This window comes from Cucurbita moschata, unplaced genomic scaffold, assembly GCF_002738365.1.
Source record: "Cucurbita moschata cultivar Rifu unplaced genomic scaffold, Cmos_1.0 Cmo_Scf00001, whole genome shotgun sequence".
NCBI classification, from domain to species: domain Eukaryota; kingdom Viridiplantae; phylum Streptophyta; class Magnoliopsida; order Cucurbitales; family Cucurbitaceae; genus Cucurbita; species Cucurbita moschata.
This window is the reverse complement of record NW_019268517.1, coordinates 602,875-628,914: the sequence shown is the minus strand read 5'-3', so window position 1 is coordinate 628,914 and position 26,040 is coordinate 602,875. Positions and strand designations below refer to the sequence as shown.

The 26,040-nt window shown below is 33.7% G+C and overlaps 2 protein-coding genes and 1 long non-coding RNA gene across 3 annotated transcripts; 2 read left to right on the top strand and 1 right to left on the bottom strand.

The window, feature by feature from the left end:
* Positions 1-8,512: 8,512 nt before the first annotated feature.
* LOC111443804 (ethylene-responsive transcription factor ERF086-like) lies at positions 8,513-10,399 on the top strand. Its single transcript, XM_023081662.1, has one exon. The coding sequence runs from the start codon at positions 9,119-9,121 to the stop codon at positions 10,088-10,090; it is 972 nt and encodes a 323-aa protein (XP_022937430.1). The 5' UTR covers positions 8,513-9,118; the 3' UTR covers positions 10,091-10,399.
* A 2,599-nt stretch (positions 10,400-12,998) lies between these two features.
* Positions 12,999-17,226, bottom strand: LOC111443788 (zinc finger CCCH domain-containing protein 34-like). The gene is made up of 7 exons (XM_023081661.1): positions 16,754-17,226; positions 16,481-16,623; positions 16,141-16,206; positions 15,799-15,918; positions 15,389-15,706; positions 14,997-15,311; positions 12,999-14,047 (listed from the first exon to the last, which is right to left on the bottom strand). The coding sequence occupies exons 1-7, from the start codon at positions 16,839-16,841 to the stop codon at positions 13,652-13,654; spliced, it is 1,446 nt and encodes a 481-aa protein (XP_022937429.1). The 5' UTR covers positions 16,842-17,226; the 3' UTR covers positions 12,999-13,651.
* A 5,825-nt stretch (positions 17,227-23,051) lies between these two features.
* On the top strand, positions 23,052-24,513 carry LOC111453922. Its single transcript, XR_002712334.1, has 2 exons — positions 23,052-23,127; positions 24,155-24,513. It is a non-coding gene; the product is annotated as an uncharacterized LOC111453922 (long non-coding RNA).
* The last annotated feature ends 1,527 nt before the right edge of the window (positions 24,514-26,040 follow it).

The following is a 26,040-nucleotide window of genomic DNA, read 5'->3' as shown; positions in this document are numbered from 1 at the left end:
CCCCCCCCCCCCCCCCCCCTCCCGAAATGCAGCAAAAAAAAATCTTGCAATTTCTTACATTAGATTTTTTTTGGTGGTGTTTTTCTCTCTCAAATCTGTCTTTGTCTGAAAATATTGTGTCTATCATTCTTTTCAGAATGTCATTCGTTTTCCATTTCCCCATAAATAAATAAATGCTTCTCTGATTCTTCCTAGTACTGATCTTCCTCTGTTCATGTTATTGTTCATGATTAATGTACTCTCTCAAATGTGTCTTCTTCCTGTCTTCTACACTTGCCTGTCCCTAATAAACACAATCTAGCTTTATTATTTCAGTTTTTTGGGCAATTATTATTAGCAATATCATTACCCGAGTCAAAAAAAGCGGTCGAATGACGACCAAAATCGGTGGCATAATGTCGATCCGAAATCGGTGGCATAATGTCGATTCGAGTCAATTGGTAAAGCATTTGTGACTTTAAAGTAACAACGTGACACGTTTAAAACCAGATGACGCTGAGTGAGAATATTAGTGCAGAATCTGATCTCTTTGCTTGTAAAATATTAGTTCGATGATTAGTCTTTTGAAATTTTGTATGTGGGTCTGCTTAATTGAGAGAAAATGACGTCATTTTCAACTTTTAATATTGTCTTTGGTGTGTTAAATGTGAATTTAGTTTTGTCACGTATTTGGTCCTATGTTTTTTAAATAACTTTTTATTTAATTTGTTTCAAAATAATAATATTTATTCTTTCCATCAAATTTGAATACAAATAAAAAAAAAATTCAAGAGAAATTATCTAAGTAATCTCTTAACAAACCTATAATATTTTTATAAATGGAAGAATTTGAGATTAATAAAAATATATTCTTTAAATTTTTCATTATGTATTATTTATATGAACATACATATTGTTAATAATAATATATAATATAATAGAGAAGTGAAAATTACATATTCCTTAATTTTAAAATTCTATAAACTTTTTTAAGGAAATTATTTGGTATTTTTATTTTTATATTTCTAAACCCCAAATAAATTGATCCACCACTCTTATCCCCAAAAAAGGAAAAATAAAATGTCAAAATGGGTAGATAATTAAAGCATATTTTTACAAATTAGACAAAAACAAAATTATGAGGTAATTAGCAACAAATTAATTAAAGTTAAGAAAAATAAAGAAATTGTATTTATTATTATTCATCATTAATGAAGGTTTGAATAATAAATGACATTTCTTGGAATTGACAAAATAAATATAATTTTTAATATATACTTTTAATTACATGGAAATGATTGGCCATCATTGTTCCAACAGTTCAGATCTAAGCCAATATTATATACATAGGCTGCTACCTTTGCTTCGATTTTGAGAAACAAAAAAGGTCGTTTTTTTCTTTAAAAAATAAAATAAGAGAATGTTGGTGATATCATGAGTTTTTTTTTTTTTTTTCTTTATTTTTTTATTATGAAAATTGATGATAATGAGATTAAGTAGGCTATGATGAGCTTAAAATATTTATAGAATTACTATATCATTAATTTATAACCCATGTTACATCATCTATTCAACGTGTGGGACCTACCAAAATTAAGAGGGAAACAAATTCATATAATTAATATATTTAAAATTAATAGAAATTTATCTAATAGGATTATAAGCTTTAAGAATATTAAATTAGTTCCTGAATTTTTAAATTTTTATTTTTATTTTTATTTAATTAAAATTTTTGTTATGTTTAGTGAACTTCTAATTTCTATTTATCAATTTTGATATTTTGTGTATTCGTTTATAATGATTTTATTTTTTAATTTTACAAAAATATATTTTCTTTTTTCACGGCTTGTTCTCTTATTTCTTAAAAAAAAATAATAATAAATAAATAAATAGTTAAATTCTAATTTTTTTTTTAATATTGACTCGAATTCAAATACTTTCTCAAGAAATAAGAGAACTATATTATTATTTTTTAAATCTTCGCTTGAATTTTAAATATAATAGAAAAAATATATAACAAAATAAAAAAAATTAGTGAGACGTTGTATTTCTTAGGCTTTAATTTAAAAAAATAAAAAATTAAATAGTTTTCAAAATTAATTAACCAAAATGTCAATAACTTATCTCACATAAACTTAAAAAATTTAAAGTTTAGTTAATAAACTTATAATTTAATCAAAATAAAAACATTGTGAATAAAAATTTCAAATTTACGATGAAATGATATACTTATTTTTTCAAGATGAAAATTTAAATGCTCATATATTCTTGAGTTTTGTGGGTACTGAAAAAAATTAAATATATAATTTGCCAATTAAATGTAAGTTAATTGTTATTATTTTATAATCTTGGATTTTTATTTTAATTTTAGTTAGTTTTTTTTTTTTTAAGTTCATCTTCTTGGAAACAACGTGGCTTTTTTAAAAATATATTATTATATACATTACCTTTTTTGGTAAAAAAAATTTTATTTTTTTACCTTAAGTCACTAGTTACCGTGAGGATTATGGAAATTTTAAAAAAAATTTACCGGTCCTTTTTCTAATTCTTGCTTTAAATGGCAAAGAGAGTAAATCCAGTGGTTTGCGCCCTACGATAGGGACAACAAGGTACACCCTCTTGCCACTTTGACTTAGCCGTTAGCCGTCCAATCTAATTAATCATAAAATCCCTTTCCGATCTTTGACCGTTCATTCCACTGTTGTTCATAATTATCCTATCAACACATTCCTCAATCACTCATCATCTACGCCGTACATCTTCACATGTATTTTAATTAATACTTAATCTACACCGTACATCTGACTCTATATATTATACAAAAAAAAATTTCAAGTACATCATATTGCACGTGATCTCTACCCATTCTTTTACTTCTTATCTCCATTTTCCAATGTCAACTAACTCTTCCCTCTTCACAAACTTATTTAACCTTAAAACATTTAGTTGTTACAAGAAACTCTACGATGTTAGGTTAATTATGATGCGTAATATTAACGTATGTTTGGTTTCTTTATAGGACTTCAAGCTTTTGAGACGTATAAGAACATTTCCTCGTGTTTTGACCAATTAAAATGCATTTGAAAGTAGATTAGAATGAAGTACTTTTATCGAATTGTAACCACTAACAATATATTGTCCGTTTTGCCCCATTGCATATCGTCATCAGCCTCACAGTTTTAAAACGTGTTTGGCTGACAACGATACGTAAAGGACTAAAACGGACAATATCTACTAACGGTGGACTTGGGTTGTTACAAATGGTATTAAAGTCAGTCACTGCGCGATGTGCCAACAAGGATACTAGCCTTCAAGGGGGTGTATTGTGAGATCTCACATCAGTTAGAGAGAGTAACAAAACATACCTTATACAGGTGTAGAAATCCCTCCATAGTAGACTTATTTTAAAACCGTGAGGCTAGCAATGATACGTAACGAGCTAAAACGGACAATATCTATTAGAGGTGAGCTTAGACTGTTACAATAATAAAGAAAATTTCCTTAAGTAGTCAAATCGAGCCCGGCTCAGTGGACAAGGTACCAATTACTATTCTAAACGTGATCGATAATTCGATATCCTTCCCGAGCGCCCGTTGACCTAATAAAAAGCTAAGAAAAAGTTTGTAAAATGGGAAGGTCAATAAACTCCTAAAATGTGAGACCCACTTGTGAAGAAGCTTTTAATTCAAAAGGTTTTTGCATGCCTTCCCAAAAAGGTTGTCTTTTGGAGCATTTTACTTTGAACAAATTTTTTAATTAAAAAAAAAAGTTAATGGGATTAAAATTATTATTATTATTATTATTGGTCAAACCCCATTTGACCAAAGGCTCCAATTAGCTCAAAATTATGTTCAAAATTTGTGTCTTTCATGTCCTTCCGTTCATGCTGCATGAGTGCTCTGGTCTGCCACCAACACACTATCCATTTAAACCTTTTAAATTAAAATAAATAAATAAACCCTTTTTCTCAATTTTCAAATTTCATAAATATTTTTAAAATATAAATTATAAAATTCTCCCATCAACGTGGAATCTCATAATCCACCCTCTAGCAGTCACATCATTCAGTGTCTGACTTTAATATCATTTGTAACCGTTAGGTATCGACCCACAATTTTAAAATGCATTTACTATAGAAAGGCTTCTAGACCCTTATAAGGAATGTTTTATTCATTTCTCCCGCCTCTCTAGAGGCCAGAGACTAGCATACACTCGATGTCTGACTATGATACCATTTGTAATTACTCATGCTCAACGCTAGTAGATATTGTTCTCTTTGACCTATTATACATCACTAACAACTTCACGATTTTAAAACATGTCTATTATAGAAAGGTTTCTACACGTTTATAAGGAATCCTTGCTCCCCTCTCCAATTAGTGTGCGATCACACCATTTATGTCTTCTTTTTTTTATTTTATTCCTTTTATTTTAATTAATTTCGCCCCTTTTTTTTAACGTATAATTAATTTGGATTTGATTCCTTATATATTTAAATTTTTATTTAAAAGCATTTAAGGTGTATAGATAATACAAAAGGATTACTTCAATACGAAGGTCAGAGTGCTTCAATTATTATTATTATTATTATTATTATTATTGGGTCAAATTATTGTTAATAAAATAATAGCTAAAAAGAGTAGAACCAGAAAAGGGCTAAAACACAAAGGGACAATCTTGGAATATAAAATTTTTAGATTAAATTATAATAATAATAGTAATAATAATAATATTATTATTATTATTATTATTTTCCTTTCGTGATTATTATTAAATTAAGAACTATAGATTTAATACTAAATCTTACCATATTAAAAAGTTTTTAATTATGTATTCAAACTTTGGATTATATTTTTATTAAAAAAAATTTAATCACACGGTTAAGTGAGTCGTTAGGTATTTACTTATTTTCGAGGATCGAAGGTTTAAATATTATTGATCGTTTTATTTACTGTTTAAATATTATTTTGGTTTTTACATTTTTAATATGCCTAGTAGACGAGCTTAGGGTTTCTAATCCTTCGAAGGCTTAGAAGGTCTAAGTTTAGACGAACTCGGGTAAAAAAACGTTAGAGACAAAGCCTTGAAATGGCAAGCTTTGAGTTTCTAGCTCTCCAAGGCTTTAGCCAGTCGATGTTTGGCTAAATTGTGGCCCAAACGTCGAGAAGAGCTTTGGATGGGAAGAACTCGTGACTTCTAACTCTCTCGCTCAAACGTGGAGAAGAACTCTTAAGGTAATAAACGTTAGGTCTCTCACCCTCTTAAGCTTCAACGGGTCTAAGTTTAGACGAACCTTGGTACAAATATTGAGACGACCTTTGAGTTTGTGGCTCTCCGACCCTTGAATAGGTCGAAGATAAATGCACGGATAACTCTGTTAGTCAAAATATTACCTAACTTTGAAGAGGTCGGGAATTCAAAATTTAGGGTCGGTGCAAAATAAAAAGAAGATATTAATTATATAAGTGGAGTAGATTTATAAATAAAGTATGAATTTATTAGAAAAACATAGAAAGATGTTTTTTTTAGGGGGAAAAAAGAAAGTTGTCGTCAAAACACGTTTATCTTTTTCCCCAAATCCCGGGCGACCCACTTCGAAAATATTAATAATAAAATCCCAAGTTTGCCCTTTGCCTGTTTCGAACAATGTGCAAAATTCTTGTCCCTCAACCAAATCACTACCTTGAGAGATGTTTTTTTTTTTCAAGTGGTTTTTGTTTTTTGTTTTTTCTTTAAAAAAAAACATATTTTTTTTCCTAATTTCTTTGTCTCAATGACTCGTATTTATCTAATAGCTTCACGTAAAAAAGAAATGAAAAGCTACCATGTAATCGTAACAGCGGAAGCTCACCGCTGGTAGATACTGTTCATTTTTACTCGTTATATATCATCGTCGGACTCACAATTTTAAAACGAGTATGTTAGAAAGAAGTTTTCACACCCTTTAAGGAATGTTTCAATCTCTTCTCCAACCAACATCAGATCTCACAATTCACCTTCCTTGGGGGTCAACATCATCACTGACACACCGCTCGATGCTTAGCTTTGATACCATTTGTAACAACTCAAGCTCACCGCTAATAAATATTGTCCACTTTAACTCACTACGTATCGCCATCAACCTCACGGTTAGAGAGAAGTTTTCATACCCTTATAAGGAATGTTTTGGTCTCATCTCCAACTAATGCAGGATCTCACAATCCTCCTTTCTTGAGGGACAACATCCTCACGGACACACCACTCAATGCCTGACTCTAATACCATTTGTAACAACTCAAGCTCACCGCTAACAAATATTGTCCACTTTGACTCATTACGTATCGTCGTCAGCCTTACGGTTTTAAATCGCATATATTAGAGAGAAGTTTCCACATCCTTATAAGGATTGTTTCGATCTCTCTCCAACTAATGTGGGATCTCACAATCCACCTCCTTGAGAACCATCGTCCTCACTAACACACCGCTCGGTGTCTGGCTCTAATATCATTTGTAATAACCCAACCCCACCTCTAGCAAATATTGTCCACTTTGACCCATTACGTATTGTCGTTAGTCTCACAGTTTTGAAACGTATATATTAGGGAGAGGTTTCCACACCCTTATAAAAAATGTTTCGTTCTGCTCTCCAACCGATATAGGATCTCACAGTATCATACTCTCGTGATACAGTAAGTAACTAATATTTACAAAACGGTTATCAAACCGAGCTCGGGTAAAATCTTTATGAACTAAATTGAAGATCAAATGATTACTTAGTTGAAAAGAAAGTGAGTTGAGTGCCATTTTAGAAGTAGGTGGTGTGGCCTTTGCCGTTTGGTTTGGTCACACACACCTTTTCATAAGAGGATTGACCAAACTTTGTGGTGTTCGAATGCCCAAAAACTCATCCAAATCACTTCATTTCCCCTTCGCCTTCCCCTGCCCCTTCCCCTGCCCCCTCACCTCCCCTCCATGTGCTTCCCATTCTCCAAAACCCTAAAAAAATTGCCCTCTTCCACTTTCGGTGTTGTCTTCAAGTAACCTTTCCCAAAAGAACAAAAAGGACACCAAAATCTCTCTCTTCTCTCTAATTTGCTCAAATGGGTCACTAGAAATCCCTGTTTAGGGAAATGGGTGTTTGTCCGTTTGGGATTTTAGTGGATCAGTCAATGGGGAGTCATTGACAGAATCCATCATTTCTATGACTATGAACAAACAACAAATCAAAAGAATCAACACTTTTTTATACCAAAAAGAAGGGAAGTTTTTCGAGTTAGTGAAATGTGTTTGATAGATCATCATAATATAATAACCTTCATATCCTTTCATTTGAATGAATGTTTTATGTTAGTATTATATATTATTTATGTGCCACTTTCTGCCATTTGTCTTGTTGTTGAGATGTTTTTTACAGTCAGAATATGCCTCAATCATTATGTTTAATATTGGTGGAAGCATGATTGTGAGGAGTCCTTGCTAAAAACAAGAACAACAAGCCTTACCCAATTGGATTATGATTGGTTTATGCTATTCCCAATGCCATTTTAGCATGTGAATTTGAGTATCATTCAAAAACCTCTGCGCTATTATATATCTGATTTTAGATGCCCCACATATGCACCTTTCTTTTGCTTTTGCTCTTGGTTTTGCTGCAGTTTAATCTCCTTCTCAACTTAATTTGTCTTGCCCCTTTTTTGACTCTATCTAGCCTTTTTTATCATTGCTTTTGGAGATCAGAGTGAAAAGAAACTGACCCATGTTTCTTTCATTCAAGGTTATGCCCTTCAACTGTTTGATAAAAGGTCTCAAAGAAAGTTAAGCTGGGAAATTGTACTACTTTTTACAGGCATTCTGTTCCAAACTAGCCTAGTTTTCCTCTTCAGTTTTTTACAGCTTGCTCTTTGTTTCTTTCATCCTTCTCTCTCTCTCTCTCTCTCTCTTTTCAACCCACCATTGTTCATTAAAATGAACTGTTTTGGAGGGAATCACAGTGTTCAAACAAGCCTGAGGAACACTTTTTGTCTTATCATTTGTTAGTCAAAATGCATTTTTGTGTCTCTCTTTTCTACTTTGGTTTGTGTAATAACTTTAAATGTTAATAGATATTCTAGTTTGGATTTAAGTGAAAACCAAATGGACCTGATATGGTACTTGCATGTACAAACAACTTAGAAAGCCATTGACATAGCGAGAGATTTGGCCCGTTATCTCCATTTGGCCTTATTACATGCATTTTTTTGGCTAACGTTACATTAGGAACCATGAACCTCCACAATGGTATGATAGTTTTCCCTTCATTGAGACTCGACTCCTTTCTCTAGAGCCCTCGAACAAAGTACACCCTTTATTCGATACTTGAGTCACTTTTTGACTACGCCTTCGAGGACTCACAACTTCCTTGTTCGACATTTGAGGATTCTATTGACATGACTAAGTTAAGAGTATGGTTTTGATACCATGTTAGGAATTACGAACCTCCACGATGGTATGATATTGTCTACTTTGAGCATAAGCTCTCGTGCTTTTCTCCAAAATACCTCATACCAATGGAGATGTATTCCTTACTTATACACCCATGATCATCCTCTTCTCCCTCCCAACAATCCTCAACACGTTACATTACGGGAAAAAAGTATATGGACTAAAATGAGACAACAAACAAACCAAACTTCTTTCCTTGGTTCTGTTTGGCTTAAACTGCGCACAAACATGTCCAAATTGGTGGGTTATTTGAGCCATGTAAACATTGAACACATTCAAATTGGTGTGTTTTCTTCTTCTTTGTTTGTTTGTTCTTCTTTTAGGGATAGTTCCAACTGTTATGGGGACTTGAAAAGAAAGTAAATAGCGTTTTCAAATATTATATTTGATGAGATTGTAAAACAATATCCCTGGATTTGTACCTTTTTCTTTCATATCAGAGTGATTAAAGGGATTGAATAAGAACAGTGAGGGTCTTCCATAGAATGACATGTAAAATGTACTTTTTCTTCTTTTTTCTTTCCTTTTTCTCCTTCACCAACTCACACTCTTTAAAAAGAGCTTCAGGAGCTGCTTCAATCCTTCATCCCAAGCCCAAAAAACCTCTAAAGCTTCCCTTTATCTCTGCTGCAAACTGTTCTTCCCCTTCATATTCTACTGGTTTTTCCCTTTTGTTCTAATGGCTACCTCCAAAGCCTCTGATAAAGCCTACCCAATTTATGAAACTGCTCAATCTCAAATGGGTTTTGCTCTAATTCAAAGAAACTCTTCTCCAATATCTCAAAGTGGAGGAGAGAGAAGAGGCAGAAGAAAACAAGCTGAACCAGGAAGGTTCCTTGGTGTCAGAAGAAGGCCATGGGGCAGATATGCTGCTGAAATTAGAGACCCAACAACCAAAGAAAGGCACTGGCTTGGCACTTTTGACACTGCCCATGAAGCTGCCTTGGCTTATGACAGGGCAGCCCTGTCAATGAAGGGTACTCAAGCAAGAACCAACTTCATTTACTCTGACACCTCAACTTTCCATTCCATTCTCTCTGCTTTTGATGTCCAAACTTTGCTTCCTAATTCTGATACTCACTCCCCTGTTCTTCATCAAGCTCAATCTCAGCCCTCCATTCCTCAAACTTCATCAAATCACCATGTTTCCGCTAATGATCATGACACCAATTTCTTCTTCTCTAATGATTCCAACTCTGGTTACTTGAGCTGCATTGTACCTGATAATTGCTTGAAACCCCCTTCAGACTCTACCCACAAAACCCAGCTCAAGAACAGCCATAGATCCATTGAATCAAATGATCATCTTCAAAAATTCAGCTTCTTTGGCTCAAACTCCATTGACACACTTCCTTTTGAAGGTCTGGATGTTTCAGCCATGACTTATGGCTCTGTTGTGAATGAACCAAATTGTTGTAATGATGGAGTGTGGGAAAAACAGCAAATTTGGGAGAGTAATGGTGATGAACTCTCAGCAATAATCAATAGCTCATCTTCTTCCTCATCCTCCTCTGCCATGGTGGGTGAAGATGAAGCTTTTCATCCATTTATGAACAGTTCTTATGGTGGTTTGTTGCCTCAGTCTTCTACTTGTTGTCCTTCAGTTCCTCCTTTTGGTGATGCATTTGATTTTGGGTATCCATTGCTTTGAGCAGCAATGGGTTTGAAGTTGGTGAATCTGAGGCTAAAAGATAGTGATTATTATGATTATTTTTTTCATGCATGTACTTTCTCTGCTGCTTTGTATTTCCTACTGTGATATGAAAAAAAAAGTTCATGTTTTAATCTCCAAAGCTACTGTTTTCTCTCTGTTCCCCACTTTTGTTTTTGTCATTTTGTAATGTTAATGAAGACAAAAACTTACAATGCTTTTGTTTTATAGACAGATAGCCAATCTCTGGTTTGAAGTGTTTTTATAACAGGGAAAGTTTACTCGAGTGCTGTTCTGTTGTTGAGAGCAAAATCACTTCAATATTCTTTTAAAAGAATAGATTTGGAAGGAACAAGTATATTCTTTCCAATCATGTGTATACAAAGATCATCTTTTTTTTACCTAAAGGGTCAAAAAAAAGATGATCTTTGTATACCGTATAAACTTAAAAATGATTACGAGTTGGGGTTTACCATTAGAAAAGACGTTAATTTGAGCATAGTTTAATTGGGTAAAGTGTCAAATGTTCAACAAAAAGATTAGAGGTTCGATTTTGTAACGGCACAAGCCCACCGCTAGTAGATATTGTCATCTTTGAGCTTTCCCTTTCGGGCTTCTTCTCAACACTTTAAAACGTGTCTGCTAGGGAGAGGTTTCCATACCCTTATAAAAGGTGTTTCGTTCTCCTCTCCAACTAATGTGGGATATCACAATCCACCCCCCTTCAGGGCCCAGCATCCTCGTTGGCACTCGTTCATTTCTCCAATTGATGTGGACTCCAGCAAATGCACCCCCCTTCAGGACCCAGCGTCCTTACTGACACACCATCTCGTGTCTACCCCCCTTCAGGGAACAGACTCCTCGCTAGCCACATCGCTCGGTGTCTGGCTCTAATACCATTTGTAACGGTCTAAGTCCACCACTAGCAGATATTGTCCTCTTTGTGCTTTCCCTTTCGGGCTTCCTCTCAAGGCTTTAAAACGCAAATGCTAGTTTCCACACCCTTATAAAGGGTGTTTCGTTCTCCTCTCCAACACATATGAGATATCACAAATTTTCACTCTCACATACTGAACTCAAAGAAAAATCAAAAATCTCTCTCATTTTTCACAACTTAGCTAAAATATATTTTGTTACATACTAACAAACACCTATGTTAATTAAACTCATGATTGGCATTAAATCTTACAAAGTTCTTCAACTCATTTCTTTCATCAAAACTTAGTAAAAGAAGTATAAATTAAAAATATTATAATTAGTAGGGTATGGTCCATGTGGATGAAATCAAAACATTTGTTAAAGTTGACCGAATCAAATGGGAAAAGGTTGACTTATTTGTCATTTGTATAGTCTTAATTAGTAATATTAAAAAACTAAAAAGTGGGTAAGCTTTGGGAATTAAGAAGCCAAACATAGGGACATGTGGGTGTACAAATCAAGGGATATGATAAGGACAGTTGTCCTAATCTTTAAGGGTCAAATTAAAATGTTAATCAGTAACATACCCTAATCTAAGGCTGCTTTGAATTGTCTATAAATGTATGTCCTTTTAAATTGACAACACAAACTTGGAATGTCCACATGTGAAGAACTTGGAAATTCTATTATTATTGTAAATAGAGGATAAAATAAAAAGGGGAAATTTGACCAAGAATCTAGAAATTAAGGGTAATGATTAAAGAAAGAAAATAAACAATATGCAACTGAGAATTAGGAAGAAAGCACACAAGAATAATACCCAAAATATAAAAGGCATTGGGAGAAGGAGATCCATTTAGAGCTCATCAACAGATCAACAAAACATTCTAAGAATGAATGAAGAGAGGATCTTGGAAGGGTAAGAGTTCATCTCTTGAACATAGCTTTTTTATAAACCCGACTACTCTGAAAAGTGATTCCATGGAAAGCGCTTTTATACTTGTCACAATCGCACTTTTTTTGGCAGTGGACTTTGCGATTGTGCGACACTGACTCCTAACACCAAGTGAGTCAAGTCAATTTGTATTTGTGTCGCAGGTGGCCGGACAATGTTTGAGAAGGTTTTGGAAAACGGGAGATAGATTTTTGAAAGTAAGAATGAGAGAAGATTTTAAAAGTAATGTTATATCACTAAAAGCAAAAGGCAACACAACGGTTTAAATAGCATATAACTTTTCGGGTAGGGAGAATTTGAGAACACCTAACTACGGAAAAGACCCATTTATGATTAAAAAGACCTTTCGGTTTCAGAAGCTCACCAGTGCATTTTAGCCATATTTGGGACCAGCTTGACCATGTTTTTCATTCACTGTCCCATGTCTTCTCGGCTGAGGCGGCTTCTTCTTTGTTCCTTTTACCTATTTTGCTGCTTGGCTTTGGGGGTTCGACTGATTGAAGCTTTTTGTTGGCATGTGTAGGCCTGCTATCCTTGACTTTTGCAAATGGGGTCACTTCTAGAATGTTCAAGAAAGCAACAGTTACCTTCAGAAAGGGGGAAAGGAGGTGGACATCTGAATCTGAAAAGATTCCCTCTTAGACAAACTAAATCAGGAACCTGCATTACAAAATGAATTGCTTAGAGGCATCAGCAGACATATATCAGCATATTATCATGATTTGTCTATTTGCTAGTAATAAACAACAGTATAACCCATCAGTGAATCTTATCTTGCAAGTTCAATAGCCACCAGATATTAATAATAGCCAGATTGGGGGAAGAATTACCTCACATTGTTGGGGCAGCATCATCATGGCTCTCCTAGTTCAACAGCAAGAAGAGATCTGTATTGTAGCACAAGTATTTTTCTACGCATTATCAAAAGTTAGGTGGGTGGGGGAGAGGAGTATTATTTCAGCACTAAAGTTCACAAGACTTCAGAAGGAAGGACTGCCCTGCATTATATCACAAGCAAAATATAGAAGGCAATTGTTATAGAATTTGCACGTTTCTTTTGAAATGTAAACTTTGTAAATCCATTCAAAGCCAAGTCCAGCATTGAATGTCACTACATAACGTGATATTAAAATCCCGTACAAGATCACATTGCCAATGGGATGACTCCCCGAGTCTTAAATACATCTTTTTCCGCAATAAATGAGGGAAAAAACGAGTGGGAATATAACGTAGATTCAAATTCATATTCAATTTGAATTGAGAGGTTGTTCCCTGGTCATAGGAAAACATGGAAAGAGATAGACATAAGCTGAGTGTAGCTCGAAAAGAAATCACCGTGGAACAGACCATTTTGTATGTCTCGAAGAAGATCGATCTAAGCAGCAAACTGGGCGACAAACTCCAAGGAATGAAGTTGTGATGCAGAGTTACCTAATTTGCTATGCTGCTTTCAGGATTATTCTAAAGGCAGGAAGAAGGCTGTACGAAGTTTGCTACATTCTTTTAGGTTGACCATAACTTATTCAGGCTGAGATAAATTGAAATATAAGGATTGTATGGACACAGAAGGTCAGAGCTGATGTATGCTAGACCTGGGACTATGGGACCATTATAATGGGAAAAGGAAAGGTCTTTGGTTTTGGGATTGGGCAAAAAATAGGGATCTTTTGATCCTGAGGCAGCATACTTCAAGTACGTCCCTCCACACTGGTGGTGCTGGAGGTACTGCTCGCTGACAGGCCAGAACTTTGAGAAGATCGTTGAACATTTGAATGAGAATGCATTTCTGTCCTCGATGTAGTTGAACCAGCCAATCCACTAGAGGTGCTCATTGATGAAGACATTCTTGAAGGGTTAGAATCCATTCTGGGTCCTGAAAAATGTTCAGGCCTCAACTCTGAGGATGAAAATGATGGGGCTAAAGTACCGACTACCGATCCCACAGGGTAAGGTGCCACTGGCATATCAGCAAGAGATGATGCAGATGGACTGTAGCTAAGTCGTTCCATCGAGTGGTCAAATTTGCATGCAGGGCCAAACTTGCATATTCCTCGTTGCATGAAGTGAGTACAAGGTGGTGCACCCTGACAAAAGGTAGTGTTAGAAACCATCTGCCAACACGGCTAAAGAGAGAAATAAAACCATATAAACATTAAGAAAGAAGAGATAAATGGCTACCAGAAAATGCATTAATCTAAACTAACGTAGTATTTGAATAATGATAATAAACTCAATCTAGCCTTTTGACTCGCAAGGATAGCAGCTGCATAGCTGCAGAATAAGAAGAAGACTAAAATTCAATCAATGTTTGAACTGCTTTTAGCAAGAACTTCCTTTATTATCCACTTTAAGCTCTTGCTATGCAGAAAAGGAAAGGAAATTTAAGCACTACAAAACCCTAAATCTAACAGCTCCAATACGTATAGTCCTCAAGGGGGAACAATTTTTGTTTTATGTAACATGAAGTTTATATGAGCTCTTCCAACTTTATACCGTAAAATATTGAGACAAAAAGTCCCCTAAGTTCCAGTATTAACAAGAAATTTTGTTACGGAATATGATACATATTTCAATACTTCACCTATGTTAACTACTCAAGCAGAGACCTAACTGCAAATGTCCGCAACTTAGCAGTCAAACCATGCTCTATGGACATATAACCACTTCAGATATTCAAAACAAGGGCAGGAAAAGCATTATATCATCAATTTCATAGCTTGAGCAATCAGTTATAGGGAAAAGTACTACATCTTATGGATGGCTGAGCATTAAGCCTTCTCCCATAGACCTGAGCAATAATCTCAACAGTAGTTTTTTTACTGTAATTAAATAACATTTGGAGAATCGACATTTGGACAATAAAACTGATGTCAATCACTAAGAACGTCCAAAAGGGGCAAAGGATGATACGCTCAAACTATATTAGTTAGGGAAAAGTGACTCAAGATATAAGATAGACAAAAAAAAAAAGATTGACAATCAAAGCATCATTTTTAATCCAAGTTTGAGGTTTTTGTGTTTAGAGAGACTAACCGGGCGTAGAGGAAGACCTATTTGGCTAAGAACAACACTTGATCTTGAATTAACCAATTCTGGTGGGTGATGGTATCTACAAGAAGATCCAAATTTACAATCCCCTGTTCTCATGTAATATTGACACTCTGGCTGCCCAGGTCTTTCTGGAAACGAGTGCTCCTTCTGGCTAGTACTTGACGCACCAGCAGATGGCATTGGCTGGTAAGATCCAGCATAGGTAGGTGCAGAAGGCGAAACTTGTGCCATACCATAAAGTTGCCCTGATCCAACAGAAGGTTGAGCACTGGGAGAGGCTACTGGACTCATAGGTGCCTGCACCAATTGTTCACAGCTCCATTAGGGGAACGGATAAAAGGAAACAAAATGGCAAATAACGGAACTGCACATACTTGGTAAGGATTCCAACTTGGGAATTGTACAACCCCTGGGGAGACCAACATAGGACCATAAGGGCTGGGAACATAAGGGCTTGACAGCATTGGAGACCTTGCTAGTATTACTCCATACTGCTGTGACGAATGTGCAGATGGAGACTGCACGGGCGGATAAACAGACGGTGCAGGAGGCATTGGAGCTGGCAGTGGTGCAACCTGAACGGGTGATGGTGCTGGAAACTGCAAACCAGCCGGTTCAGGGTGATGAAATTTGCACGTAGCACCAAACTTGCACTGCCCATTCTTCAAATAATAAGAGCACTCCTTTTCCCCCTGGACATATACAAATGTATCAGTGCGTGTCCTCGAACTCGAACAATAACATACAAACAAACAAAGCGTACAAAAGGAAGTAGAGCACGAACCTGCCGAAGTGGATAGCCATAGAAATTCAAAGACACAGGGCTGAGAGAACCCATTTCCTGCTGAGGATGGTGATACTTACAGGAAGCACCAAATTTGCACATTCCTGTCCTCATATAGTACTGCAGATTTCATTCAGATCAACAGAACAGTCACAACCCATGAACAAGATACTATGCATATACATTAATCAACCAACTAGAACACATCGTAGTCAAAATAAACACACAAGCCCCCGTCCTACACTCTCACAGAATTTCACTAACGCACATTGTCCAACATCATCCCAATGAAGACTAGATACGAACAGTTTCATATCCAATCGAACCACCAAAACAAAGTACCTGGCACAAAGGCTGCCCTACTCGTTCGGGATAGTCTCTTCCACCAGTTCTCGAACCTCCCAAAACCTGATCAGTGCGAAATCCACCAAAATCAACGAATAAAAAAAAGAGGCCTAAAGTTGAAAGCACTTTGCCGACAGTTCGACGATAACATTTTAAAAGAAAAGTTCATCTTCGTAGAGTGAAAAGTAAACAAGAACAAATAAACTCAAAAAATAATCGAAGTGAAGCTTGAGTAGAGCAGTTCGAAGCATCAAATTGCTTAAAGCCCAATCAAACCTCGAAGTAAGCCCTAAAATTAGACCAATTCAGTCAAGCAGAAAAGGATCGACAGGAATACCGCGCTACGCTCACGAGGATGATTGAACCTACAACGAGAGCCATATCCACAAAATCCGGTACGTAGATAGTATATACAATCAGCCTCTTCAGGCCTTTCAGGGTACGATTCCCGTTCCCTCGATCCCAACGGCCAAACCGGCTCTACATTATCGGAAAATAAAAAATCAAACAAACAAACAAACACCATCAGCAAACCACTAAAACCGACGAATCGAAGCGAAAATCTGTAGAAGTCAAGAGTGAAGTCGGAATGCAGTGTAGAGAAACTGACCTCCATGACCTGTATCAGGTCCCGACGCAGTCCATTCAGGCGACGGATCGGACTGAGAGCCTTCCATAGACTGACCGTACGGCTTCATAGTACGGCCTCCGCTGGTTGAATGACTGAAAAGTGATGGATTAGTGACTGATTCCGCAGTAATGAGTGAAGAACAGAATATTGAATTGTTGCAGGAAGAATGGAGGTTCCGATCACATGGGGATCGTCTGAAGAGAGATTGGGGAAGATGAATGGAGTTGGGGAAGCGCTTTCTTTTTGGATTTTGTGGGTTTTTTTTTTTTTTTTGCCCTTTTTTCTCTCTCTCTCTCAATCTCTCCCTCTCTCTCTCTCTCTCTCTCTCTCTCTCTCTCTTACACTACAGTATCTCTGTTTGAGCTTCTTCTTCCTGTTTTCTCTCTCTAGAAGCGCTTTGTGTTTTCATCTCTCTCTCTCTTCCTTTCTGTTCCATAGCTTTGAGAGGTTCTCTTTTTGTGTGTCGGAGTTGGTTGGTCTTTATACGCGCCAAACGCTAAAATTATTTTTTTATTTTTATTTTTATCATTAATAAAATTAAATCATTTTTCCCTTTTTTTTTCAACATAAATTTTAAAAATTCTACAAATTATTTAGCGCAATATCATTTTTTAGTTTATTTTTTAATGATAATAAATAAATAAATAAACTTAAAGTCGATAATTGCATAAAAACTTACCTCATTTCGAGTTCGAGAGATAGAATCTTAGCTAACAATCGGTTTAAACTTACATGAGAGTACAGTTTCGATACTGGGTTCTCCATTATTTTCGAGTTGTTATCCTCATTTCATTTTCGATTATATTTCTTTAATCACGAGCTGGGCTCAAAGGGAATAAACACGAAGACATGGTAGTACGAGTTATAGGGTAAATTGTCTTTCATATCGAGTCATTGGGTATGATCATACAATTTCACTGTGCTACGAGCTAACAATTCTAGAGAAATGGTAAAAAGTTTCTTTTATTTTAAATATTTTGTTTTTTTTTTCTGAATAAATAAAAAAATTATTTTAATTATGAAAATAATGATTAAATATTTAGGATAGCGTTGGGGATGGTTTGAGATGGGGCATAATATTTTATTTGAGAAATATGTATTTAATTTTTTTTTTTTTTCATTTCCAACCATATTTTCAAATTAAATAGAATTCATTGCTACACTTAAAACGAGGATTTCCTTCATTTTCATAAATAAAATATTTAAAAAATTATTGAAAAGTCAACCTAAATATAATTAGATTAATTTAAACATAAATCATGTTAGAAATTCGAATTTGTAGTATTATTATAAATTATTAAATTTAAAATATATTTAATATATGTACTTAAATTTGGTTGCAATTTAATCCATATAATTAAAAAAAATTAATTTTTTTTTTCTCTCAAATTATGATAAATACTCCTAAAAAAAGCTTATATATAACTCATATATTTTTCCCTTATTTTAGTTGAATTACATTTATAATAGCTTAAATATTAAATATTTAAAAATTAAAATATATAATAAATTAAGAATAAAATTTATCAAGATTCTATATGGTCAATTTCATCATCAAATGGCAATGATTTTAATCCGTATAAATCAAATCAAATTTAATTTATTGCTTAATGTCACCTCAAATAATTAGTTAATATATATAATTTTAATTAAATTTGACTTTATTTATTAAATTTAAATAGTAAAAACCTACTCCTAATAAATATTGTTCGTTTTGACTGTTACATATAGCTTGTCATCCCCACGATTTTCATATGCGTCTGCTAGAAAAGGTTTTTATACTCTTATAAATAATGTTTCGTTCGTGAGATTTCATAATTCACCCCCTTAAGAGCTAGTGTCCTCGCAGACACATTGTCACGTGTATGACTCTGATACCATTTGCAACGGCTCAAACCCATGTATGTTTTGGCTTATGACGTATCGTCGTCAGTCTCGCGATTTTAAAACGCATCTGTTAGGGGGAGGTTTTCACACCATTATAAAAGAATGGTTTGTTCGTCTCTTCAATCAATGTGGGATCTGACATGTATGTTATGTGATAAATGATATTTTAGTACTATGTACACGTAAAAAGTCAATTATTGAATCTTACGACGTGTAGTATCATGTCGAGTATGTGGCAATTACACATTTATACACGTTATACACGTTTGATCTCATTAGAAACGTTACTTACTAATTCTCGATTTTTTTCACAAAAAAAAAAAAAAAGTTTTATTTTTTTATTTTTTAATAATTTCATTGAGATCCGAAATAAAATATTTAAAAATTTGGATTAAAAAAAAACAAAAAGGAATTATTTTTCGTAATAAACTAATAAAAGAAATTAAATAAAGTGAAGTGGGGAGTTCATTACAAAAAGCGTGCTAAGGAAGAGAGAGAGAGAGAAGGGCAAATCGGTCATTTTGCATGGAAGGGTGTACTTAAAAAGAGGGATAATTAGGGGATTATGAGCTAAATCTCGGGAGGTTGCTGTCTCCTTCCTTGAATAGAATTAGAACAATGTTGAGGTTATGTTCTCTAAAAGTCCAGGTGGCATGTTACAAAGGTATCTTCCTTAAAAAGTTGTTTTTATTTTAAAAAAAAAAAAAAAAACCTTTATGAAATGATTAAATTTTAATTCGTGACTTAAATAATAATTTGTCTTTAGGGTAGCTTTCAAAATTGAAATTTAAGACTAATGAGATCAACTGAGCCATAAACGAACTAGTGACCAATTCAATTTTTTAAAATAATAAACAATAAAATGTGTTAAGTGTCACAATCGCACTGCGATCCTAAGCAATACATTTTAGATAAACATGAACGTGACCGTATAATAGTTTTTTCGTTTAGTTTTTAAAAGTTACGTCTGTTATTAAAGAAGTTTCTCTATGATTAAGACCCAGTTGCTTGTTTTCATTTTGTGAAATATTAATATTATAATTCACATGTTTATAAAAAAATATTAAATAATTTATTGTTCGTTCAGATTTTAATCAATTAATTTTTTACAATTAAAAAATGAGACATATCTACCAAACATATAATCTTATCTATAGTTTATAAACACTTTAAGTTATTACTTGAACACGATTCTCACAGCTAATAATTATAGTTTAAAAAAATCAAATTGTTCGTGTCACAAAGGATAAGAAAATAAGAATATTTTTAAAATTTAAATAAATAAATAAATATATATATATAAAACAAAAACAAATTATTGCTCCTACAAAACCTCTCTACAGAATTCGGTGGAAAGAGGAGAGAATAGTCAAAACAAGTAGTTTTTGTTTTTTTAGTTAAAGAAAAAAAAGGGATTTTAGAAAAAGAAAAATAAATCTAGTTAGCTTGGAAGAAGGTGGATCGTGGGATTCATTCAGTACGAGTAAATGGACGGCTAATATCGATTAGATTACGTCAGCATAAGCTAATGAAAACGGCGACGTTTTTGGGAGGGGTTGGAGAGTTGGTGAGAAGTCTTAAATGTACCCGTATATGGGAGCGCCGGTTGTCGGGTCGACCCGGAAAGTAAACCCACGTGTCGGCAAAGTACCCGGAAACCGAACCAGGCGGTTACCCGGTGGTGGGAAAGTGGTTTTTGTGTGTTTTGACTTGGAAGATCGATAGCCACAAGTGGAGGGGTAGTTTCGTAATTGAGTACTCTTTTGTAATTGGTTCGCGGCACTGTGCCCAAGCTCCCGAGTGTCGGCGAGCTATTTGCTCGTTGTGGAAATTGTAAAATACGGGCAGAACTATACTACTCCCTGTGAGCTCTGTCTCTTTTTGTCAATTCTCAATTTTTTTCCCCCAAATTTTAATGGTAAAAAATTGGAGATGAGCTTCAAATTAAACATGGGCCAAATTTATGAATTAAATCCAATAATACTAATATTGATTAAATCTAAGTAATTAATTAACGCAATAAATAAAATAAAAATATTTAGATTTATCTGTTTAATAAACATATCGACATATATGATTTTGTTCATATAACATAATTGATTATGTCATGTTATATATATTATTATTGGGAGTTTAAATATCGGGTTGACTATTGCTAATAAAATTAAAAATTAAAATTAAGACTAAATAGATAAATTATAAATATTTAAGGATAAATTTGTAATCTAACAAATTTTTTATATTAGCTTTATTGAAGATTTAATTTTTTTTAATATTAAATTATTCAAAGTAATTATCAATAAAGATTATAACTTTTGTTAAATATAATAAAAATATAAAGTAGTTTTTATGCAATTTTGTGGACTAAAATTATTTTAAAAAATAAAACAATATTTTGAAGCTTAATTCTCTTTATTATTGATCGGGGATTAAATTCAATGAAATTACAATTATGCCCTTTAAATTTCTCAAAATTATATCATAATTTTGCTACTTAAATTAATAAGAGAAAATCAATAATTAAAAAATAATCATGTTAATTAAATTATAATTAGAACTAATTGCAATTTTCAGTCATATATATTACATTAAAAAAAAAACGTTTTTTTTAATTCAATTAATTCTCAACCAATATCTTAGCTTAGGGTCCAACAAAGCATACAAAAAACATGTGTCAAATGTTATTTAAGGGAATATTCGATGGTTGAATTTTAAATTAATTAATAAATATTCGAAATAGAAATATTGCGACAATATTTATACATTATTATTTTTTTAATAATCAATACCTTGATTTGTTCACACTTGGAATCGGACTTTTATTATTATTATTATTATTTATTAACAAATGAAAATCCTCTGAAAATTATTAAACCATGAATGATTATTTTAAGTGCCTAAGATCACGCCACCACAATTTTATATCACATTTAAATCGCTTAATTAATAAATAAAAAATACATTCTAAAATAAATTGTTATTAGGAGATGTAATATTGATCGCTTTAGCTCGTTTATTTCACGGGTTTAAAACACGAGAAATATTTTGTTTCTTTCTCCAACTGACGTGGGATCTCGAGAGAAATGTTTTGTTTCCCTCTTCTAATGAGGTGGGATCTCAGAATCAATGAGACCATTGTTCTTGCTGGCACATCGCCCAGTAACTGACTTTAATATCATTTGTAATAACTCAAGCTCACCATTAGCGAATATTGTTTGTTACGCATCGCCGTCAGTCTCACGATTTTAAAACGCGTCTACTAGGGAGAGGTTTCTACCCAGTTTATAAGAAGCGTTTCATTCCCTTCCACAACCAATTTGAGATGAAAAGTTAACACTATTATAAGGAATGTTTTGTTTTTATCTCGAATCAACGTGGGATCTCGCAGTATGGAATACCAATAAAATCTTGATAAATTCTTGTCTTGACCTAATTACACGCATTAAAAAAAAAAAACACGGACTTAAAAAGTAACATATCGCTCGTAAAATAATTAAAAGAAAATGAGTGTCAAACACTAATGATTTAATTTGTAAACAAAATTTTAAATAATAATTAAAAAAAAAATTGTGGGTGTGAAAAATATGGAGGGCAATCGAGTGGGGCCATGGATTGGTCCCCCATATGTGTCTTGGCATTTCATCAAGCACTTAACGTGCCTTCTCATTGGCCTGCACTGGGCCCCACTTCTCATCTTTAATTTTCATTCTTTTATATTTATATATATAAATTATATAATATATATCAATTATAACTAATTACTTTTTCGAGAAAAGACTAAATTTTTAAACTTATTGGTTAAAATTAATAATAATAAAAATAATAAATAATAAATAATAAATAAATAAATATATATATATATTGGGTTAAATTGAATTTTTAAAAAATAAATAATCTTTTTTTTTTTTTTTAATGTTAAGAATATTTAACGTTTGTAATTGATATTAGTGATGTGGTGTGACAGGTAAATGTTCGATATTTGAACTTGATGATATTTTAGTTACTAATATAACAGGTATCGTGTATAAATGGAGTTTTTAAAATAATAACAATAAAGGAAAAAACTACCCGACAACTCAACTCAACCGGAAGACGGAAGGTTGGGTTGGATTAGGTTCCGAAGAGTATTCGGTCAGCGACATTTATTTCTCAGGTCACCTTGAACCTCTCAATATTTGGGCCGGCCCATTTTATAATTTGAGAAGCCCATTTATTTCTCGGGTCACCTTGACCTATCAATATTTGGGCCGGCCCATTTTATAATTTGAGAAGCCCATTTATTTCTCGGGTCATCTTGAACCTCTCAATGATTGGGCCGGCCCATATAAAAGGGAAAGAACATCGCTATAAATACCCAAATGAAACAAGTGCTTGCAATTTGACAAGCAGGGACATTCGTTTTATCACTCCCTGTCTCTGTTCTTGGCGTTCGTGGTTTCTCCCATTCTTCTTCTCGGAAGCATCAGGTCAGTTTGTTTCTCGCTGAGTTTCTACAGTCATGTACCATTTGCTTCGCAGAATCATTCTAGTTAGAACTGCATTATCAGTCGGATCGTTTTCCGGATCTCCGTTGAAATCTCTTAGATTCTTATTGACTTCTTCCGAGATTGTATCGTCTCCGAAATCTGCGTCGTTGGCTTCTAATTTTGTTGATTTTGAGAGCAATGAGAAGCCTGTGATTCTGTTATTTGAGAATCATGGATTCTCAAAGTCACAAATCTCTGAGCTTATCAAGAAATTCCCTCAAGTTCTATCAACAAACCCCGAAGAAACCCTATTGCCCAAATTGTTGTTCCTCCAATCTAAAGGCCTTTCTTCTCCTGAGGTTGCTAAATTAGTTTGTGATTTCCTGCTATTCTAAAACGAAGTTTAAACTGACAAATCATTCCATCCTTTAATTATATTCATGATTTGCTTCAAACTGAGGAGAAGACTATTGCAGCCATAAAACGGTGTGGGGGTCTTCTCACTTGGGATCTTCAAAATTCTGCTCGTCCGAATGTTGAAATTTTGAGACAAATTGGAGTGCCCGATTAAAACATTGCAAGCATTCTTAGATCCCAGCCTCGAGTGTTTTTGATAAGTTCCATTCGATTTAAGAAGATTGTGGAGGAAGTTAAGGAAATGGGATTCAATTCTCTGCGATTGAAGTTTGTTCTTGCTGTTTTTGCTCTGCGAGCAATGAGCAAATCTACATGGAAAAAGAAGGTTGAAGTTTATAGGAAATGGGGATGGCCGGAAGAAGAGATCCTTTTTGCTTTTAGAAGGCCCCCCCCTGCTGTATGATGGCTTCTGAGGATGAGATTAACGATGTAGTGGATTTTTTTGTCAACCAAATTGGATGTGAATCGTCTTACATTGCTAGAATACCTTCTTTAATTTCTCATAGTTTAAAGAATAGGATTGTTCCTAGAGGTTCTGTTTATCAAGTTTTGTTGTCAAATGGTTTGATTAAGAAACATGTGAATCTTCCTTTGTTGTTTGTGTCCACAGAAAAACGCTTCTTAGACAAATTCATCGAGCCTCATAAGAACCGCATTCCTGGATTGTTGAAGTTGTATACAGAGAAATTAGAGGTTTCTTCAAAATAGAATGCTCATTCTCTTTTAAATGTTAATTTTTGCTTGGGTTCTTTTAGTTCATATGCTTATTGACTACTAAAATTTATTTAAGTTGATGAATTTTGATTTGTACTGTTTACATTGTTAGCTAGATGATGATATGAGCTGATTTGACTCCACGAACGAACGACTTTTGCATTCAAACCAGTCGTTTTGATGTCTTAGGTTTAGATCTACATTGCGTTTAGTTACAGAAATGAATACCAAAAATGGGAATGTCCTTGTCCCTCATCTTTAGCTAGTTTCAGTTAATTTTGAATTATATTTCTACATTCCTATCGATAGCTAATTCACCCTGTCGTGACAAGTTGAAAATTGTAGGGAGTGATACCGAGCTAGAATAGATAGAAAAAACAGAATGGGATTTTGTGCTTTCTATAGCTAATTTACCACGTAGTGACAAGTCGAAAATGGAAGGGAGTGATACCGAACTAGAATAGATAGAAAAACACAATGTGATAAGAGGAATCCGTGCATGGCTTCATTAAACAAGCCACTATCCATCTATAACTCGATTGCCATGTTAGCTCATGTCAATTCAAAGTTCATCCAGAGCAACGACATAAAGTAAAAAGAAACCCAATTCAAAGTTCATCCCGAGAAACCCAATTCAAAGTTCATCCCGAGCAAGACATAAAGTAAAAAGAAACCCAAGAAACCCAATTCAAAGTTTAATTCAAAGTTCATCAAGTTTTCATACTGAGTATGAGTCGAACGACTACGAGTTTGGTGTTGTAATAGAATTCGTATTGTAATTCAAATATATATTTTTTTTAAAGTTGAAAGGGCTAATATATATATATATTTAAAAAGGGCTAATATTTCAAATATATATATTGAAAAAAAAAATCATATTTTAAATATATTTTTGCCAAGAATATTCAAAAATAGCTATTTAACTCTTATTAATAAACTCTTTTAAATATTTTTGAAATAAGATGAATTTATTGAAATTAATAAAACTTATCAATTAATATCAAAATTATTTTTGAAATAAGATGAATTTATTGAAATTAATAAAACTTATCAATTAATATCAGAGATGTATGGTGTTTCTTATTTAATACTCTCCCCGACTTAACTGTTTTAATGGGTGTCTCCCTCTTTAATATCCCTACAGAGTTCACTCTTATTTAATACTCTCCCCTACACGGACTTACGGACTTAACTGTTCTAATGGGTGTCTCCCTCTTTAATATCCTTACAGAGTTCACTCCGTACTTACGGACTTAACTGTTCTAATGGGTGTCTCCCAAAAAAAACTCGGGACTTAACTGTTCTAATGGGTGTCTCCCAAAAAAAACTGTTGTTGTAACAAAAGAAGGGTGTCTCACTCTTTAATATTAAAAATAAGGGGTGTCTCACTCTTTAATATTAATTCACTCCAAAAAAATTTTGTTTTTTTTTTGTCTGGGTAGAAAAAGTTTTAATAAATCGCTACAAATTTTTTTTAATTTTTCTTCACCGTCAAAGGGTATTGAGATATGTCTCATGCTAACTGTTCTAACAGCGTCTCTCTATTTAATACCCTCGATCTCTCTATCCTCATCTCAAACGAGTATGAGAAATGTCCTAGTTCATCATTAACGTGTTGCAACCAATTCTAGGCGAAGAATTTATTAGAGATAAAATTGACAAAATACAATAAAAATGCATTTATCTCCTATTAATTTATTGGTAGGGATATATATTTTTAATATATTTTATTTATTTATTTTTTTTTGAAATGAATTTTGAAAAAGAAAAAAAAAAAAAAAA

What these genes read in the sequence shown, in the direction of transcription:
- LOC111443788 (XM_023081661.1), bottom strand. Translation starts at nt 16,841, where the DNA reads ATGAAGCCGTACGGTCAGTCTATGGAAGGCTCTCAGTCCGATCCGTCG. An exon ending in ATCCTCGTGAGCGTAGCGCG is followed by an intron (nt 16,207 to 16,480) that starts GTATTCCTGTCG and finishes CGCACTGATCAG; the next exon opens with GTTTTGGGAGGTTCGAGAAC. An exon ending in ATGGCTATCCACTTCGGCAG is followed by an intron (nt 15,707 to 15,798) that starts GTTCGTGCTCTA and finishes GTATATGTCCAG; the next exon opens with GGGGAAAAGGAGTGCTCTTA.
- LOC111443804 (XM_023081662.1), top strand. Translation starts at nt 9,119, where the DNA reads ATGGCTACCTCCAAAGCCTCTGATAAAGCCTACCCAATTTATGAAACT.